This window comes from Sinocyclocheilus rhinocerous, unplaced genomic scaffold, assembly GCF_001515625.1.
Source record: "Sinocyclocheilus rhinocerous isolate Xijiao unplaced genomic scaffold, SAMN03320098_v1.1 scaffold1215, whole genome shotgun sequence".
NCBI lineage: Eukaryota > Metazoa > Chordata > Actinopteri > Cypriniformes > Cyprinidae > Sinocyclocheilus > Sinocyclocheilus rhinocerous.
The window spans coordinates 674,917-696,204 of NW_015628913.1; the positions used below are offsets into that span (position 1 = coordinate 674,917).

The 21,288-nt window shown below is 35.9% G+C and overlaps 1 protein-coding gene across 1 annotated transcript in view; it reads left to right on the forward strand.

The window, feature by feature from the left end:
- Positions 1-21,288, forward strand: part of LOC107738522 (potassium voltage-gated channel subfamily H member 3-like) — a 110,777-nt gene that overhangs the window by 58,148 nt on the left and 31,341 nt on the right. The window contains exons 2-3 of the mRNA XM_016550279.1: positions 13,870-14,103; positions 19,041-19,175. Coding sequence (XP_016405765.1) covers positions 13,870-14,103; positions 19,041-19,175 — 369 coding nt within the window. The remainder of the gene's footprint in view (positions 1-13,869; positions 14,104-19,040; positions 19,176-21,288) is intronic.

Below are 21,288 nucleotides of genomic sequence, written 5' to 3' on the forward strand. Positions count from 1 at the left end.
TACACACACACACACACACACACACACACACACACATGCTGAAATGAAGACTTCTCCCACACAGTCCTCTCTATTTTCCTTTCATCTCCCATCACATCCTCAACATCCTGCCAAGCCTTGTCATTTCCATACTGGCTTCCTGTCAACGTGTGTCATTCTTAGTTTTCCCCCACCATGCCATCTGCCAGACATAGTTCCCCATCCTAAGCGAAACTGGCACCCGTTGAAGAAAGATGCCCTGAACATTTACTGTCATGCTGCCCATCCTGTGAGTCTACATACTGCCCTTAAAGAATGTGCATCACCCCTCAACATGGCACAGATCTGTAGCTATTTCCTGTTGCACCTGCAGGTGTTAAAATGATGCAAGATTTTCATTCTGTCCCAGTTTAATGTGCAGAGACCACTGTAAGTAACCTATTTGTTCACTCAGAACACCTTAATAACCACATAGCAACACCCTGGCAACCACCCAGAACACTCCAGCATTGTGTCGGCATGTGTTTTGAACAAAAATAATCTAACTAAAAATCCAGTTCATTCACACAAAAGAGCTCTGTGCATAGCTAATGCGAAGTTAGATTGAAGAAAAAGAGATGATCCTCTTTGAAGTGCATTTCAACTTCTACTGCTCTCCGAAGACACGATCGGGCCTTGTTACAGCAAAAAGGCGGCAAACAAAAGGGATGATGGGCGATAATGTGAGAAATGGGAGAAAATTTGGCGCTGCATGTTTTCTTCAGTCAGTCACAGCGTTTGTCTTAAATATATCTTTTGGTTTTCCCTTATTCATTTCTTGTTTTATTATAGCTCTCTCGTCTGCTGCGTCCCAGATGAGAGAGGACACATTTGAAATGGTTTCCACTCTCATCAAATCACGTAACAAACCAGATTTTTGGGCTTAATTACATTGTGTCTATAATAAGGTGAATGCTGTAAGGTCTTTGTGTGCCATACTGAAGTGTTCTCCTGCTTATTTGTGAGGAGTTTTGTCTGTCTGTCTCCCTCTCAAGAGTCCTCTTTCTTTTTTTGCTTTCTCACTCTCCGTCTCTCAGACATTTTTAGTTCACTCTCACACACCCTCGCACAGCTCCACTTGGCTTCTTCCAGAAATGAGCACTCTCTATTCATCCTGGGCTTCGATTAGACATCTGTTCACAAACTGTCATCTTCTCTTTTAGGGGCCTGATGTTTAACATCATTTACTTAATCCGTTATTGCTGATTTTTTTTGTTTGTTTTGTTTTGATCACATATTCAGGCTAACCAAATAACTAAATTTGGTAAAAAAAAAAAAAAAAAAAGAGAAAAGGTTAATGTATAAGGTTTCTTTTGTTAACAACATTTAGTAATAGATTTTACAAATTTGTATCTGTTACCATTAACAACAATCAATATGATGTAAAACATCAATGTAAAAATGTATTGTTAATTGATTCATTTTAGCTAATGCATTATCTAACATTAGCAAACGTAGGGTGACCATACGGGCCATTTTTATGGGACGCACCCTTGCCAGGATTTCTATATTGCCTAAAATATCCAGGTTTTGGCTGTTAGCACTGTGCAGATCGATCGTTGTATGACATTATTTCACGAGTGCTATAGAGAGCAGAGCAGACGGCTCCTTATGCTTTCAAATAGTTCTTGCGGTACTTTGGTGTCGTACAACGATTGGTGCAGCTTCAAGTCAAACGAACGAACGAACACGTGCAGGTATTTGTATCGCTTTGATCGTTCTCACCTTCTCACTCGCGACGTGCTACGATTGGTCAATTATGTTCAATACCTGCATGTTATTGGTCAAACAACTTTGGATGTTTTAGGCAATATAAAAATCATGGCCAGGACATGTCCCGTATAAATGGTACATATGGCCACCCTAAACAAACGAGACCTTATTATAAAGTGTTACCAATTATACATTTTAATAATAAATAATAAAAATAACAGTTCTGAAAAAACTACATCACTAGCTTAGAAAAAACTTTATATTTCTTTGTTTGGATCAATCTGTAACATCTGTATGATTGAGAATTATCAATGCTTCCATACAAATATGTGGTCTTCTCCATCATTTGAGCATCATTTTAAGACCAATAAACGTTTAGCATTATGCTAATCATTCCAGACAATAACAATGAATTTTGTGAACAAGATTAAATCTGTAATGTGTTTTATTTAATTAGGAAGAGGGCATGTTTAAGCTGAAAAATAATGATAATGACGTAATTCAAATACTCAGATGTTCTATTTAGCATCTGGTTAAACTCGATTGCAGGTGGTTAATGAATAAGACTGAGGTCAACTCTTTAGTGAATATGCCACTGAATGTTGTTTGCACTGGCGTAGCTAATGACATTTCTGAATAATGGAAACTCTCTACTGTCCTGTTGCTTTAAGGATGGCAGAATTGAGTTCATTTGTATTAAATTATTAGTCAGTCTGATGATTAATGTTCTGTTCTCACACAACCCTTACTTACATGCTCATCCTTCAACACCATAGTTTTATTCTCTTCTCATATTTGCTCACTCACAAACGTGCCTTCTCTCTCTCTCTCTCTGTCATGTGGGTGTGCTTCTTTTTATGTCTGTTGTATCAGTGCAGCTCTTTCTCTCTCTCTCTTTCACTCTCGCTCACTCTCTAGGCTATAATCAGCAGTTGTGTGGGGGCCGTCCCCATAGTTCTCCCAGGGCTCTAGGGGCCAGTGACAGAGCTTTGTGTTTTAGAAAGAAAGAGAAGGAATGAGAGAGAGACCTGGGCATTCAGCTTGGTAATTATGTTGCCAAAGTGCCACGCAACTTGCTGTGGTACAGCACTAATAAATTGCCTGCTGTCTGCATTTCACTTTTTTCCATGCTCTGTTTTTAGAAAGAGACGAGGTGGAAAAATGGCAAAACAACAAGTGTCTCTATGTCCTTTTTGTTTTCTGTTGTTATAGCGTATCAGTGTTTCGATGTAATGCAAAAAACATATATAGAAGTCCATCTCACCTGCCTAAACTATCAGATTTGGCAACACTACACAAACTCCATTCATGTTATGTCTTGCCCTTGGCTCAAAAGATTCGTTCAAAGACACTTTGATTCTCTGACTGAGTCGATCTTGGACCTGGAGGCACAAACTACAATGGTCCTGAAGGGAACAACACAATGGCATTTTGGTTTAAAAACAAAACACAACAGCAACAACTTTCTTTTGTTCTTTTTTAGTATTGTTCTCTGAAATGTGCCAAAATGAGAGCAGAAGTCTCTTATGCTCACCAAGGCTGCATTTCTTTGATAATAAAAACAGTAATATTGTGAGATATTATTACAATTTAAAAGAACTTTTTTTTATTTTAATATATTTTAAAATGTAATTTATTCCTGTGATTCTAAAGCTCTGTTTTCAGCAGCCATTCTTCAGTGTCACATGATCCTTCAGAAATCATTCTAATATGCTGATTCAGAGCTCAAGAAACATTTTTTATTGATATAATTGTATTTAATATTTTTTAGGTTAGAAAAAAAAAAACACTGTACCAAATCAACCTTACCAGTGGAAACCAGCTAGGGCCACCATAGAGAAACATACTCAATGCAATTGGTCTAGTTCCACCAACTTGCCCTGCTAGATACTCTTCAAATGGTTGTTTGGCCAAGACAGTTGTTGAGTTTCCACATTTTCAGTAATACAACATGCGTGAAGTAGAGCTTCTGTAGCTAGAAGCATTTGCAAATATTTCAGGCTGTTGGTTGATTTTAAACTGTATCTTTCAGAGGGGTTTTGTTAACATGCACACACTCATGTGTTATTTAAATAATTAATAACATATCACAGACTACACAAAAATAATAGGGTTAGCAAATTATACACCGTGTCCTCCAGCTAGTGATAGGTAGAAACCATTCTGGCTGAAAAACAGCCACTGTCAAATGCTTCATGCAAATTCACGGAGGCGGGGAAAAAAACAACAGCATTTGCCAATAAATGATAATGACAAATATAAGTTTATGTTGGTCTCGCATGCATGCAGCATGCGTGTAAACATATGGAGTAATTCAGTTTTTCACTAAAATGTGATATTCTCCCACGTCGGGAATGTGATTATTCGTTGCTGGCATGCCATGTGTAGATGTAATCACCTTAATCTGCAATTTACATCTCTTCTTCCATCCATTCATACTCAAGGTAGTGTGGAGTATTCACCTGTGTATACTAATTATGCAAAATCAACATGCAAAGTGCCATTTATATCTATTATGGTAGATATGTGCACACTGCTCAGTGTGTGTGTGTGTGTGTGCTATTTACATGTATGTGTGTGTATATCTTAGCTCTCAAATGTCCCCATAAGGATAGTAAAACCTAAAATCAGCAGTCAACAGTGCCCACAATGAAAACAGATTAATAAACATATAATAATATCTTAATGAAAATGTAAAACTGCAGAAAGATTTCTGTGAGGCTTAAGGTATAGAAGATTTAATTGGCTCGATATCAAAAACATATCTGTCAATGGAAAGTCCCCACCAAGATATCGAGCTTATGTGTGCGTGCTGAGTTTGAGGTAAGACTGATCTTATTCAACAGTTGAGAGAGACTTCAGATCTGTCCAAGTGCTGTCTATTAGAGCCTGCTCTGAGTCTCTGAACAACAGTTACACTCTCTGAATTGACTAGTGTGTTGTTAAAAAATATTTGAAGCCCTTGAACTGATTGACAACAGTAACTAACCTCAGTTGCATATTAGAATGATTTCTAAAGGATCATGTGACACTGAAGACTGGAATAATGGCTACTGAAATTTCAACTTTGCCATCACAGAGTAAATTATATTCTAATATATATTAAAATAGAAAATATTTATTTTAAATTATAATAATATTTCATATGTGATAGTCAGTGGCAATCTTAACATGGTGAATGGTATCCTATTCCAAACATAATTCAGTCACCAGCAACCTTACTGTTGACACACCCACTGCTGCTTGTACATGCATTGAGCACCATCATGAAGGCCTGGTGTCAATTAGATGTGTGTGCTAATGGGAGCAGGTGTAAAAGTTCTTGGAGCTCATAGTCACACTTGTAAACAGTAGCAGCCCATGAGTAGTGGTAATCAGCTGTGATCTGAGTGCCAGCTGTTCTTGCAAGTTGCTGTCCGACTGAGCAGATCTATTTAGGATCTGTACTTGCCAACTTGTGAGACCGGGAAATACCTGTTGGACAGAGCAGCGCAGCTGTCAAAACTATTCATCAGGGATTCAGAGGGCAAGTAAAAATACTTTTCATTTACAATTTACACTATGGAAAGAAAAAGCTTTGGATTCCACTGGAGGCAGTTATAATGGCAGGTGTCACGCATCGGCTACTGTGGAGGAACGAGGAGACACAGGAGTAAACTAAAAAACACAGTCTTTAATCTTCTGATTCAGGGAAACACAGGGCAGGCAGACACACACGTAGCACATGGACGAATAATACCAGACAAAGAACTTAGAACAAAACACTCCTTAAGAATACAACACAATCAGGGGAAGACGAGACACACCTGGAATCAAATTGGAAACAATCAGGGAGCAGGAACAGGAAAACCAAATAAGGGCATGTAAACACAAGAGGGAAAACAAGGAACACATGGGGAGGAAAACAACAAAACGGGAACACAAGTCTGACAGCAGGTACTCAGTGTATTATTCTAAATCTGTAATCTCTCTTTCTTTTTGCTGTCAATTAACTGTATACATATAGGCACATGACAGGTAATTAAAAATAAACCTGTCCTTTGCTCTACCAGAAATATTCAAGAGCAATGCTACAGCTCGGAGGGCAATGTGAAATGTCAAACATGTCCTTCAATGACAACTGTACAGGCCAGCCTCCCCAAAATATGTGGGTTTGTCTAAAATTAACATAACTGTTACTAGTTGTATATCAAAAGCGCATGACAAAGGAGTACAGTCCAATAAGACCTTTTAATAAATACACAAGGAGTAAAACACCAGCAAAGAATCATACATACAAACAAAACCGGACAGTGAGCTGAGGGAAACTGAGGGCTTAAAGACATGGGGAACGTAGTCAGGGAGAAACAGAACAGGCGTGGGAACTAATCAATCAAAAAACATGGACACTAACTTGAGGGGGAAACGGGAACCAAGGAAACAGACAGGCAACACAGGCATAGGAAATAAAGCAAAACCAAAACTGACAATAACTCAATGTGGCCAGTTATATTACTAACCTAAGCTGGACTTCAGGTAGTGGGGCGCAGATCATGAGACCACCACAGAGCACCATTTACTGTACATAACAGCAGAACTGAGGTGATAACATTGATATTACTGTAGTAATTCAAATCAGACTACATTCATATCACAGCTGAATGTGATCCATATTCAAACCAGATACATATTTGATTTTTTGCGATGTGACTTCCTGAAATATAGCCAGTTTGTAATAAATGCAATTTGTTTCAGCAATGTAACTCATTGTTTTGCATGACCAGTAATTAATGTACATGCATGATTTATCTTTGGCATGAAGAACAGCAGGATGCTGAAAATGTGCAGTGGTTCAACATAAGACCTCTATTCAGTTTAAGTTAGAGCCCGTCTATTTGTAAATACTATATATTTCTATATTTAATGTTGTCACATTTATAAAGTCACACAAGCAAGACAAAAAGCAGAAACAAATTAGAATGGGATATTTTGGCTTGTGCTGTGAATGCAACAGAAGAAAGAAAATCTCACCCTGTCCAGGTTAGTCCTCCAGAATGCAAAATACTAAGCCTTTGCATCTTTGCAAAGTTTATAAAGGAACACTATCTGAAAAGCATACATTTGAATGCCAGTGCACCCACTCTTGCAATAGAAACCATGGAGTTAGACAAGTCATTGCAAATGAGCATTTGTCCTGAAAAAGCTCTGTTAATCACAACTAAAAAGGCAAATGCAGCCTGAATGAAAAGACTAATTCTGTAGGTCACCGCACAACGATGACAGGTGTCTGGCAAGACGGGATTGTGTCTAAAAATCTGCATTTAAGAGTTTAGTGCATGCCAATTGCAGCCATATATATAAACCTGCAATACTGTCTGGCAGAAAGGTTTCCTGAGATTTCTGTTTTATGTCTTAGCTGCTTTGAGATGAGTACATGTGTAAGGTTTCACAAACACATTACATTTGGCTTAACAAACAGTAATGGGAAATCATTAACCTTTATGAAAGCAGGTAATTATTATTAAGAATATATTTTCATTTAGCATTTGCTGTTGCAGTAATCTTGTAGCGACTGCAGCTTCTATATTTTTAATTGTCTTTATATAAAAGGGCTTGAATTTTAGTTCCAAAAGGACTTTATCCAAGTTCTTATGACTGACACACCACTTTGCACAATATTCTTTTCTCAGTTCTTTTGATAGTACATCACTGATTGCATCTCAATGCTGCTCTAGATACAGCAGAGCTGGACTCTTTAGTACGAGTTTTTAGTATGTGGAGGTTGTATAGCCTTCAGCTCTCCTGCTGCTTCATTTAGCTCAACCAAACTCTAAGATGTCATAATCAATCAAACATCCCTTATCTTCATACAACCTTCTCGTTATTCAAGCCTGTCTGTTCCTCTACGCCCATTCTTGAATTATATCACACAGTGTTTGAATGGTTTTAAATATATTGTGATATGCTGTTCAATCATGAGTGGGATATTGCTTTTATTCTCTATAAGTTCTGTTTATAAACAAGACTGTGATATTAAGTAACTTCTGTTTCAGACACAATATTCCCAGTTGCAGCGAAAATAGCTCCAAACAAAGCCACGGCATAACTGTCACACGCATCTGAGCAAGACAGTAGTGATGATTCAAATGAATATGTTTTTGATAAAATCAGAATGATTCAATGACTTGCATACTCTCTGAGTAGGCACTTCTTTTGAATAAGTACTTACTTGTGTGTGTACTTGTATATGTGTAGTATGACGTATTACAGTCATCATGTTGTCATATTGTCACCTCACTGTCATTCACAAAACCTCTCCCCCGTGGCCTCATGGGATATTTTATGTGATTTTTGTGTGTGTTGTTTCAGTTGTTCCTACATTTTTTCATAAATTTAGATTACATTTTAGTACAAAAGTTATTGTTGAATCCTGATTTGTTTAAAATGCTCAGATTTCATGTACAAATTTGTGTGTATACACACTTAGTTATTGAGACCCATTGTTTTGTATATATTTTTAAAGCTGTTTGGAAACACAGGAAGTGTCCTCATAAACCAACACACATATAGCACTTGGGTAGTGACTAATTGGTTTATACCATCTCAGTTTAATCCAGTTCCAATCTGAACTGGAGAATTGGAGCTCTGGCTACCATGCCCTTGTTCTCTGTGCCTGATTCACACTAGACACAAACTCACACACACCACACTCTACCATGAAATAGTTCATTATTTATGGGAAGTCGCTATTGGAAGTCTTGTTATTTTATTCATCAAGGTCTCGGTGGTTCCTTAAGCCCTGTAGCAAGATATCTGCTTAGCAGAGGCTGTTTACATGAAGCATTTCCAAGATCTGAGATCTCTTCTTGCTTATCTGTTCTGACTTCTCTTGTACTGAAGTATCCAGAAACACTCATGCAACTTTATTCTTCAGGCATTGGAGTTCAACTAATGCGAATGCAAATTGCTCTATATCTTAAATACTAATTCATTCTCATTCAAAGTATATAAAAAAATGAAATCTGCTCAAGCACTACATTATTTCGAGTCACCAAGAAAGACAAAATAGTCCCTAACATTCCTGTATCATCAGTTTGACATAAATAAAACAAGTTATTGGTAAATCCTGATTTGGTACATTACTGCTTTTTTATAAATGCACAAGAATGATCTTAACTTGAGTATACATGACTTCCATAACAGTTCTTTTTATGAAGCTCACTATAAAAGCATTGCAATAGTGCACAATTTTAGTTTTTAAAGACTTCCTCAATCACTCCTCCCCTCAGATCATGAATTGAGGCTTCATACTAGCTTAATGTCAGTTATGCTTTCTTTGAAGCGTTTATCAGCACTGCATGTTTGGTTTGATTATATGAAAGAATGGTGACCTGGTGGCACTTAACTATCAGACAATTACAATCACAAACTATATTTTTATATTTCTATGAATTTAGCAGACACGTTTATTCAAAACAATTCAAGATACACACTTTATCCACTGCATTCCCAGGGAACTGAGCCCAAGACTTGTTTGTATGTTTCTAGAGCCATGCATGTTACAGGAGCTCATTACTGAAGAATATGTGCACACATATAACACACATACTGGCAAAATGTAAACCTTGAATGCACTGTAAGTCACTTTATGTAAAATTGTCTGTCAAATGCATAAATGAACACGTGAAGAAGCAGTTCAGTTACATGCTCTGAAATTCTTGCCCATTTTACTTGCCGTTTTTGCAGCCTGTCATACAGATTAATGCAACTTTCATCATGTTAGGGTCGGGGACTCCCCAGTCTAGTTGGCTATTCAAAAGTGAAAATGTATATAATCTGTATTACCTGAAATAATTTTTTTAAAGTTGCCTAAGCATAGCCCCCAGGCCAAGCCTCCAGTTGTATACACAGTAGGCTAGCTTTTGAGATGTGTTGACAAAGTAAAGCATTTCATCTAAAATTCAAGGGGAATTAAATGTATTTTGTAAAATCAATAAAGTCTATGAGGGAGAAAAAGCCACAGGCAGGGTAGCGGAGATAAATAATCATTAAAATTAGTCTATGTGAAACCATACAGAGCAAGCAGCAGTATCTGCTAGCTGTTATGCTAATGCTTCTGCAAGAGCAATTAACATGCTACATTGTCAGCTTAACTTTTATTCCGTTGTTTATGGCAAACAAGAGAAAAATGAGAAACAAGACTGAAAAAATACAGAAAAATATTAGCACTTAAGGGGCCTGCTTACAACAGAAAAAGTGTTAAATATATTTGTTTTTATATAGTTAACTGAGCTAAACATATGCTGGAAAATAGGCATACAAAATATATCATAAAATAAATGCATAAAACTGTATTTGTTAAAAATGATTGGCCTATTGACATTAAGTATTTGAGTTTGTGTGGAAATCTCAAATTTTGGACTATCATAGCAAATATATCAGGAGACTTCAGGGAAAATTTCCATTTGCATTCCACATAATCTCAAACAGAGGAAACAAATGACATATTACAGAGATCTCACATGTGATTTTCTTTCTGTTGCTTGAGGCACTTTGACTGAGCTGATTAAACCATAAAAACAAGTGAACTATTATACATTATGCACCCATTATATTTTTTAATTTGTAAAGCAAACTCATTAAACAATAAACTTTGGTAAAATATCTTGTCTAGCCATAAAAGAACACGCATTAGAGCTTTACAACCATTAGTGCAGTGTTTGAAGCATTAGATAATTGAAAAAGTTGTATCCAATTCATAGTTCAGATTAGTGGTACAGCGTCAAGTTATCTCATTAAAAACATATGTAGGAAATAAAATAAGAAAGAGGAAAAAGACAGACACAGTGAACCGATCAGAAGTATTGTCAAAACATTAATTCCAGCCTCTCTTCTATTACTTGATTAATGTGTCAGCAAGAGAAAAAAGAGGGATATGTGTAATAGATTAATGCAGTTTAGTCAAGTTCCATGGTGACATCATCTCTGGCAACATTCAAATCTGAAATTTGACAATAAAAGTAAACAACAACTTCAGATTGTCTTGTAAACAAGATATCTATTCTTTATTTTCCCCATCTATTGTGTCATATATCTCTCTATTCAATCGCAGAGAGATTTGCAGACCACTCTAGGTGAGAGTGTTTTGTCCATCTGAGGGGACCTGCATTAATCACCCTCATCTTGTATCTTACATGGGTAATGTTTCATCACAGCAACAGCAGGTACATTTATTAAGACTCATATGGAAGTGGTTGTTAGTGGGATTCGCATCATTCATTACAGAGTAACGAGAATAAACGGGAAGTTGCAGCCAGGTAGGAAATAAGGGGCTTTAGCTGAGAAAAGCAGAGAAAACATGAGTCAATCACATATACTGACTACAACAATGCAGACGTAACACTGCTCATGTACACAACACATCACGAATAGACACATTTCAATATTTTAAACGTAGTTTATCTACTGTGATACCAGGCCAACTGATTTCCACCTTTGTTTGTATTGACAGTCAGTGACTGCTACCCACCAAATAAAAAAGTAAATGTGAACATAAAAAATATAATAAAAGACCGGCAAAAAAAACAAAACAAAAAAACAATGAAACATCTGCACAAAGGGCCTTTAGCTGAGAAAACAAGGAAAACATGAGTCAATCACATATACTGACTACAACAATGCAGACGTAACACTGCTCATGTACACAACACATCACGAATAGACACATTTCAATATTTTAAACGTAGTTTATCTACTGTGATACCAGGCCAACTGATTTCCACCTTTGTTTGTATTGACAGTCAGTGACTGCTACCCACCAAATAAAAAAGTAAATGTGAACATAAAAAATATAATAAAAGACCGGCAAAAAAAACAAAACAAAAAAACAATGAAACATCTGCACCAAATACTGAAGAAGTTGAAGAACTAAAGAACTGAATGGAAAATGCTCCCCTCTTGTTGGACTGGGACATAAAATAGTAATTGTAACAAAATTACAATACAAAAGTCCTTGTAACAACCTTGCATGTACTGTTTGTATATATTTGTACGTGTGTAGGTATTTGTATTTGTATTATTATTACTATTATGTATTATTATCACTATTAATAATAATACATAATAGTAATAATAATACAAATACATATACTACACACACACACACATAATTAATATATTCTTTTATATACATATATTTATTTATTATTTACCTATTTTATATATTTATTTATTTAAAAAAAATGTTTTTTTACTTTTTACTTACAAATACAGAACAATTATCTTTAAAAGTATTGTTCTTTTGGATTCTTTGCCAAAATGTAATAATAAATAAATAAATAAAACAAAATCCTTGTTGGACATATTTGCAACCATCACTTTTCATGTCCTCTCCATCCTTTCTTCACACCCTGTCTTCTTTCTTGAAAGCTGTTCTGCTGACTTCTTTGTGCTGTTGACTTGAGGATGTGATTAGTAGCTTTTCTCTCCCGCTCCATCCACTTTATTATAGCATGAAAATGAACCTGCAGCTCACTGCTCCATTTTAAATACCACTGTCATGGATAAATCTGCTCCTGTTCACACCCCTGTGAAATATTAAACACATAGAGAGAGAGAGGGAGAGGGGCGCCCACCGGACGATGGATCAATATTTGCACCTCAGCTCGAAGCAATAAATATTCAATTGGTGAGAATATGATTATGACTTTGCAGCCCTAAGAGATGATTTAAAGGGGTCATATGATGCGATTTCATTTTTTCCTTTCTCTTTGGAGTGTTACAAGCTCTTGGTGCATAAAGAAGATCAAATAATGTTCTTTTTAGCAGCATCATATGACCCCTTTAATGACTGCTGATGAATAAAGGCAGTGCATTCCATTCTCTTAGTGATGCATGATGTGCCATTTTTAATCATTCTTTTCTCTCTTTTGATGATGAAAAGCCATGCTTCAGAATACGTGCAATCTGAAGTCAATGCGTGTTTGAGCTTGTACTGAGTTTATAAGTGAAACAATGAAAAAAAAAAGTGGAATAATGCTGGGCTTTAGATTCAGTGCTTGTTCTTGTTTCGTCATTCACACGTTCAGATCTGAATCATGTTATTTTGACTCTGCTTGCCTTTTTCTGCTTAAAAAAAAAATCTTGCAAATTGCGAAATGAATTTGATTTATAACACTGCAGCCTGTACATCTCATAAAATGAACAAGGTTGATAAACTGAATTTCATCCAATGGTGGAAACTGTTATAAAAACAGTTATGCAAAGCAATTCAGTATTGATTTATAATTTTTTAACTACACAGTGGCCTTTAAATTTATTCCAAAAATGTATTAATTGCAATAATAATAATAATGAAAGAGAAAGATGAAAAATTCTCAAGAATACATTTTAAGTTTAAAAAGATAAAACAAAAGATATACTGCTTAAATGAAGAAAACAAGTATTTGGACATGTTTTGCTTTAAAAGGTAAGTTAGTTCTGAGAAAATGTCTAGCAGCATTTGTTGACAGGTGCCACTTGGCTTGGTATTTTCTAATGCATTCATATTTTGGGGGGCTACTGTATACAACTTGGATATACTATAGCCTTACTTCATACATGATATTCAGAGGAAAATAGCAGAAATATTAAACATAGAGTGTACAAATACACCAAACAAACATTCACTTAATGCAGTTATAAACAGTGCAAAACATTACATAGAATGCAAACCAAAATGTTTTTAATAAGTATTAATTGAAAGCTCTTCACAACGTCAGTGTATATAAATGGCTACTTTCTTCACTCCTATCACATTCATTCAGGCATGTATTAAAAGGTCATAGGGCAGCAGACAAAACAGATTCCCATTAGGCTTGTGGGAAGTGTTTAAAGGTACCTTAAAGCATTGTTGAGAGGATGTGTGAGAATTGTTCAGGCCTCAAGTGAGTCTGGGGTGAGTGTGTTAACAGAGCTGGAGAAAATATGGCTAACACAAGGGATTTCTGTTAACTCATATTATTTGTGTTTCATTGCATTTAAATAAAAATTTAATAGCTGCTCTGTAGTCAATAACTCTTTTATTCTGGGCTTTTGTTGAATATACTGAGTGTTGAAACTTTGTTGCGTTTCTTATGAGCAGACTTTTATCTCTTTCTCTTTGTTGTTTTTCTCTCACAGACAGTAACTTTGTGCTGGGGAATGCGCAGGTCCAGTCTCTGTATCCCATCGTGTATTGTTCTGATGGCTTCTGTGAACTCACTGGCTATGCCCGTGCGGAACTGATGCAGAAGAGCTGTGCGTGCCATTTCCTGTATGGGCCGGAGACCAGTGATAGGCTGATGGCACAGATCCAGGGTGCACTGGACGAAAGGCGGGAGTTTAAGACAGAGCTGGTCTTCTATAAAAAAGGAGGTAGGAGTCACATCGTTAATTAAATGCCTTTGTCTCCTGCAATAAAACCAAATGACCAGGGATTCATCCCAATTCCCATAATATCTACCCTAAATAGTATGCAAAATTAGGATTAGTCCATTCCAAAACTGCCCAAATTGCCTGAATGTTATGCTAATTTTCCCCATAAACTGTTATTTATTTATAATTAAAACTATATTATAAAATTTTGAAAAAATTGGATTAATAATAAATTATATTATTAATAATTTAATTATCAATTATTACTGTTAATAATAATAATAATGAGTTGCATTAAGACTTAAATGTGACATACCTACATTCCGAAAGGTAGAGGAGTTAATTAAAGAGGATGTTAAAGCAATTAAATAACAATAGTTATGCTGTGGATAAGGATACCAAATCAAAGCAAACTCTAAAATCAATTAATCAGAAATGAATTTCGTATGTACTGAATTGATTAGAGTGATAAAGCAGGCATAGCTGCAGGCGATAATGAAATGAATTAACACAGTGGGGTGATGGAGGGATAAAAATAAAAGAACAGAACCGAGCGATGTACAGAAAAATACTTTTTAAAATAGTAGTTTTTAATAATACTTTTCTTCCTATCTTAAGACAATGGATTATTTGTATTATTATACAGCTTTCTGGAATAGTTTGGTCGATTCTGCTGTTAAATCATGTATAATTGACTGTAAAGAAAATGATTTCCTACATAGCTGTGCTACAGATTTCCCCCATAGTCTAATAAAATAATTGAACCTCAAATCGATATTTCAAGTGCATTTACTTATTTAGTAAGTAGCAGTGTAATAAGAGGTATAATGTAAGTATATAATATACATTATTCTTTTACTTATTGATTAACGATTATACATTTTGAATATGAGTGCTTGGCATTTTTATGGATAATAAAATTTACAAATTGAATAAATGCAACCTGAGCTTAAATTAAACAGATCGGAAAGAAAAAACATCTATAATGGCTCACTTTAAATGTAATCATGAGCTTCCCTCACAGTAGATTACCAAACAAATACAGTTTCAGTCCAGACTACATATATATTTGAACAAATTGACTTTAAATGCCTGCCTTGTTCTTAACCGTGTGTCTGGAGCAGCTGAGCATAGTAACATCATAATTGAGCAGCTGTCTGTCTTTTCTCTCCCTCACCGATTTCCCCCAAAATAACACAATATGCCTTTAAACCAGTCTTGAATAAACAATGCCTCAGAGATGACTGTGATTTCTGATGGCTTGATTTGTTCCATGTTGAACATGATACACAGAAAGAGCGCAGCGTGTCATATAGTTAACGTCATCCACGTTTTTACCCACCTGCGGTCAAGAGAACACAATTCCATCCGTGTATCAGGAGACCATTGTGAATTGCTGTGAACATACAGAGTAGACCTCTCTGTCATACACCAGAACAGGTGGAGAGAATTTGGCAGATATTTAGAGCAAAATATTCTCCAAACACAGCAGCGTTGACAGCCGATTTCTCACCTGATTCACTTCAATTTACCATTCGTGCAACATGCATCAGAGAAAATTTACCCCATGCAGCCCGAATTCAGAGTCCAATTCATTCATTTGACTGGTTTGTAAGAGATACTCAGGAGCTGTTTGTTGTCTTATCAAAGAGAATAGGCTATTTGTGTACTCTATCCAGTTTGTAAGGTTTGATTGTGGATTGTCTGACTCTGAACAAGCCACTGCAGTCCCAGACAGAATTCTGAATGTTTCCTCCATCACGTCGCCTCTGTGCATCAGCCATAACAACCCTCCCGCCACTTTGTCAATGAGTCAAAGGACTTCTGAACATTGGCACTTGCCAAACACATCTCACACACCTCTCGTGGCCTCCAGGTTCAGGTTGAGGTTGTACATGGTTCAAAGGGAATAAAAGATCATGGCTGCAAGACTGCTGTAAATTCCCTCTGTTGCACAGCTGCCTTGTTGCATTGAAACACTGGGTTCGTCCCAAATCGTGTACTTATGCATTATTCTATGACATTTTGTTAGTATACTGTAAATAGTGCGAGTAATTTGTTCTCACTGAAAATTCCAAAAAGAAAAAGTGCACTTTAAATACCCAGATAATGCACTCAAATAACAAAAAAAACATAGTGTGGAATGTTGGACACTTCATTATGTAGCGAAGGGGGAGGGGCTATCATACCCCGATTATGAATGACAATAACCTTATATAAGTCATACACTACATAGTTGAGTACATAGTAGGCTACATAAGTACATAGTATATAAGTGTATAGTGCATCATTTGGAACACTACTGTCAGTCCTCTGTAAGATAAAGAGCCTTAACAGACTGTCAAATGCAGATTCAATTATCGCTTTGACACAAATTCAATAATTTACAATAAATACATAAAATAAAATCAGAATGATAATTGAACACTCAGTCATTTTATAGTACTGAAATAACTGTAAAGAATAACTTTCGAAGCAATCTAATCGGTTTTGGGTGTAAAAGTACTTTTTTTTTTTTTTTTTACTATAAATCCTGAAATCAGCAGTACCAGCTCGATTATTTCCCAGCGCCGTCTAGCGTTTTGCGCATGCGTCAAGTGCTAGAAAGCGTTTTTCATTAGCGGGACAGGTTAGCTGTTTTTAAACTAGTGCAGCTTTTCCAGTAACTTTTTTTTTTTTTTTTACAACGCGTAGTAGTATAGCTCGACCAACGCTACATCGCTGTTTCATTGCATGAACTGAGTGAGTAATAAAATACTTACTTAAACGGTCCTCTTTCGCTCTTTTTCTCATTTGTGTAGCGCTGGAAACGAAAGTCCGATTCATTCTAGTGAATCGATTCGTCCCGAATGGTTCTCTCTCATTCAGTACTGTATATAGCGTTGGAAAGACTGATTTATTTTAGTGAATCGGTTCGTTCGAACAGTTCATGTAAATTAACATATTAAACGATTCATTTATTCAAATGCCGCTGTACTGTGCTTAAAACTTGATTATGTAAATATGCATGTTTTGCTTTATTTAACATTAAATGTAACTGTTCAGATTATATAGGCCACTGTCACCCTCTTAGATTGTTCATTCATTTAAAACCCCTCACTGGTTTTATTGACTTAAATATTATCAAATTATTAAATTAAAAACACTTTTTTGAATTTTCCTAACTCAGCAATCTAAAATTTCAAAGTAGCTTCTCCAACACTGGTTTTGGGTAGTTGGAAATTCCTATAGGCCTACATGAAATTCACAGGAAACTGCTACATTTAATGTGGAAACCCTGTTGTGTTTTGTTGTTGCTGTACACCCACAGTCAAAATGGCCATTTAATTGCAAACGGTGGGCAGTTTAAATTCAAAACCATTCTTTAAAAACAGCAATAAATAATAAACAGTTGCTTTGAGATACAATGCAGTTAATTTAGTGTAATAAAGAGCTCTTATGTGAGGTTTAAGAAAGATACCTGACCCTTATTGGCCAATAATCATCATAACAACCTGGCATCCATTGTGCAGTCAAACTATTGGCTGTTTAACCATTCATTGTTGATTTTAGCTGTCCAGCACATGTGGCACAAATCAATTTATTGTATTTACCTATTGTCAGCAGCACATGCTTTATTCATAGGTTAGCTTGTTGCTGTTCTTAGACCTTATTAAGTGGTTTGTTTTGTATGTATTGCTCATTGTATTATATGGTCTCTGATCACTGGTTCAATTAAATTTATTCTTTTCTTATTGAAATTTACTTCTCTTGACTCAAGCTGTGCCTAATGAAAGGGCTTGGTGATTCACACACACACACACACACACACAACTGTGTATCATTAAGAACTCCAACTTCCAACCAAGCATGTTCTACCTCTTTCTTTCTGTTTCCCTCCGTCTTGATTTAATGAGGCGTGGTATGATGCTCTGGCATAATGTTGAGCAGCTGCAGAATGTCGTAGAACCTGGATGTGTGCACAAATAAACACAGACACCAAACAGTGTATTCTGTGCTCAGCAGTCAAGACATGTTCTGCTCATCTGTCCAAAGATTACATTTATAAACTTTCAATTATACAGTATATATATATATATATATAAAGAGACGCACATAGATGTATGGATGTTATTGACAAATATCAGTGGAAAATTGGATAGACAAAGAATTTAATTTCTGGGAAGACCAAATGCTGAGAAATACAAATCAGACCGCTCAGGGAGAAAAGGACGGGAGATGAACATGTTATGAAGAGATAATTTACATATCTTTAACCATGTCTGTGTTATGTTGAACACTCTCTGTGTTCAGAATTTGGGCTCAGAGAATCAGGTTAGAGAGATAAGGAACCAAATATGACATCTATCTAGTTAAATATAACATCTAATTGTGTGTAAAATGTTTTTCTTCTTTTGGTGCAAAAAGTGACTATTATTAATAGCAGAACAATTAGTAAAAAATTAAAGAGCTGAATTACTTTATTATGGAAGATGTTTTTTTTTTCATTATCAATGTCATCAATTAGTTGTTGCAGCTCTAGATTCAATTGCTAAAATCTAATGGATTCATATGAGATGCTCCTGCCAGACTTAAAAGCACTTTAGATGACAGTGACTTTGAGATGTCCTTCTATGCTCCTTTGCTACTTAGTCTAGAGCTGCAAAAATTGTTTTCCCTATTTTCAATTTAACTCAAGGTCAAATAGGGGCTCATGGGAAATGAAGGCAGTACAGCCAACTGAGACAACATTTGATAAAAAGCTATTTCTGGTTTAGACAAACTAATAAACAGAAAATTATTTATCAAGCCATTTATGGATCTATGCTACATTTTAAACATAAAGCCTGGTCTAAATATAAGACTCAGTAAATGCCTGTGAATAAATGTGTGTCAATATTGAATGTTCATGTTGAATATTAACTCTGATGGCTATTATGGATATTATTTTGTTACAGGAACTCAGTTCTGGTGTCTTCTGGATATTGTGCCCATTAAGAATGAGAAGGGAGAGGTGGTGCTCTTTCTAGTGTCACACAAGGACATAACAGACAATAAGAAAGTCCAAGATGAAGAGCAGAGTCCAGAAAGAGGTGAGTGTCGCTTCCTGAATGATGGGATATACCAAATAAATATATGTTCCAATTAGACCCCCCCCCCCCCAAAAAAAAATAAAAATAAATTAAAATTACAGACTAATTCATAGGAAAACCATTTTTAAGTTTCAAAGTGGATCTCTAATTCTTGTGTTCTTCCAGTGGATCCTTGTATTCTCTAGTTCTTTAGTAAACCATATATGTACATGGTGGTTTATAGAATGCAGAAAACATTACATTGATTCTTACATAATTTGCTGCTTGTTGATCCAGTCTCTCAGATACCTTCAGTAATGAGGGTAACCTTCCAATATACACTATGAAAACAGTTGTATTGCTGTTGTGTAGAACAAAGAAAACAATTATGAGAGAAGAGAGAAAAAGAGAGAAAAGCAAGAGAGTCATAATGTGTAAAAAATGGTTGCATGCAGTAAGAGTAGGTACAGAGGCATAGCGCTCTATAACAAAGGGAGAATGGTTTCAAAAGAGCAAATTATCCTTTTATACAGACAGCAACACGTTCAGCCTCATGCGAGATGCTCTACAAAGCTTATTACTGTCACAATTCACTCGGGGAGCAAGGAACGAGGAAACGAGGAGTACTTGAATAACACAGTCTTTAATAATCCACAGGAAAACCGAGAACAAGGAGGACATTCAACAAGTAGACCCGACAAACAAGAACTGAAAGGACTAGGGCTTTTAAAGGCAGGATAATTGGGGAGGAACGAGACACACCTGGAATCAAATTAACACAATCAACATGAGGAAGAAACTGGGTCACAGGGGCAAAAACACACACAGAATAGTCCATAATCCTGACAATTACGGGATGATTATTCTTATTTTCCCTTAATTCAATTAATATTCACACACACCTCAAACACCTGGTCTAGTCAATGTCATACTTAGCAAGTATCCTATCCTCTGTTTCTCATTCCCTCACCATCGTTTTTGGCCACTGAATCATGTGTTTTGGATGCTTCGATATACAGACCAGCAGCATCTCGTGTGGTGCTCGCTGTTACAGTAATCCTGACACCTCTCCTCCCCAGAGAGAGAGAGGGAACGGTACACTGATAAAGAGAGAGAAGAAAAGACACACACAAGGCACAGGGAGGGCCGGGAAGAAAGCTTGGCACGGAGGTGTGAAGCTCCCTTTAGTGGCCTGAGCTTGAGCCAAAGCACAGTTACTGTTCATTTGGCTGAAGGATAAACATTGTACTGGCACTAGGAATAATATATAGCTGCTCAATGATGTCAACTCATTAAAAGTGAATAATTGGAATCAATTTAAAAAGAGTGAGTTACATTCTTAATTATGTTGACTACGCCAAATATTCTTTTAAAAAGCAGGGATGGATTTATGTGATAAAGGGAAAAAAGCCAATAAATAAAATAAAAAAGGATGGAATGAGGATTTGGAAAGAACTAGAAATAAATTAGAGGATTTGTAAGACATCTATACAATAAGCTGACAGATGGCTCTCTCCAAATTAGTCATGTAAACCAAAGTCATCAATTAAAATCAACACTTCAGTGAAGGATAGCCTGACGGGAACACGTTAGTTAGCATATGAGAAGGGAGCAAATCTACTTTAATGTCTTTCCCTACTTTCTTATTTTATTTTCTCAACAAAACAGATACTATACATTGCCAAAAGTGTGAAGTCATATAGAAAACACAATATTACTGTGTTTTTCTTTTAATAAAATAAATACAGCCTTGGTGAGCATAATGTTTCAAAAACATTAAAAAAAGTCTTACCTACCCCAAATTTTGAACAGCAGTGTACTGAAAATAAATAATAATAAATAATAATTATGTAACAATCAAACAATTATTCCTTTAATTTTTCTTGTTTCTTGTTCCTAGTCAAATTAAATGAATAGTTCACCTCAAAAAGAAATACACTATTTTTCCACAAATTTACAAAGCCATACTACAGGTTTCTGAGGGGAACAAACTGAAACTGAAGACATTATTTACTGAAAATTGTTGAAAATATAGTACTTTTTTATCCTTTTGGAGCTTAAGATATTTTTGTTGAAAAAAAAAAAAAAAGCAAACAAAATGTCTATTTTGTGTTCCATAGAAAAAAGACAGAAA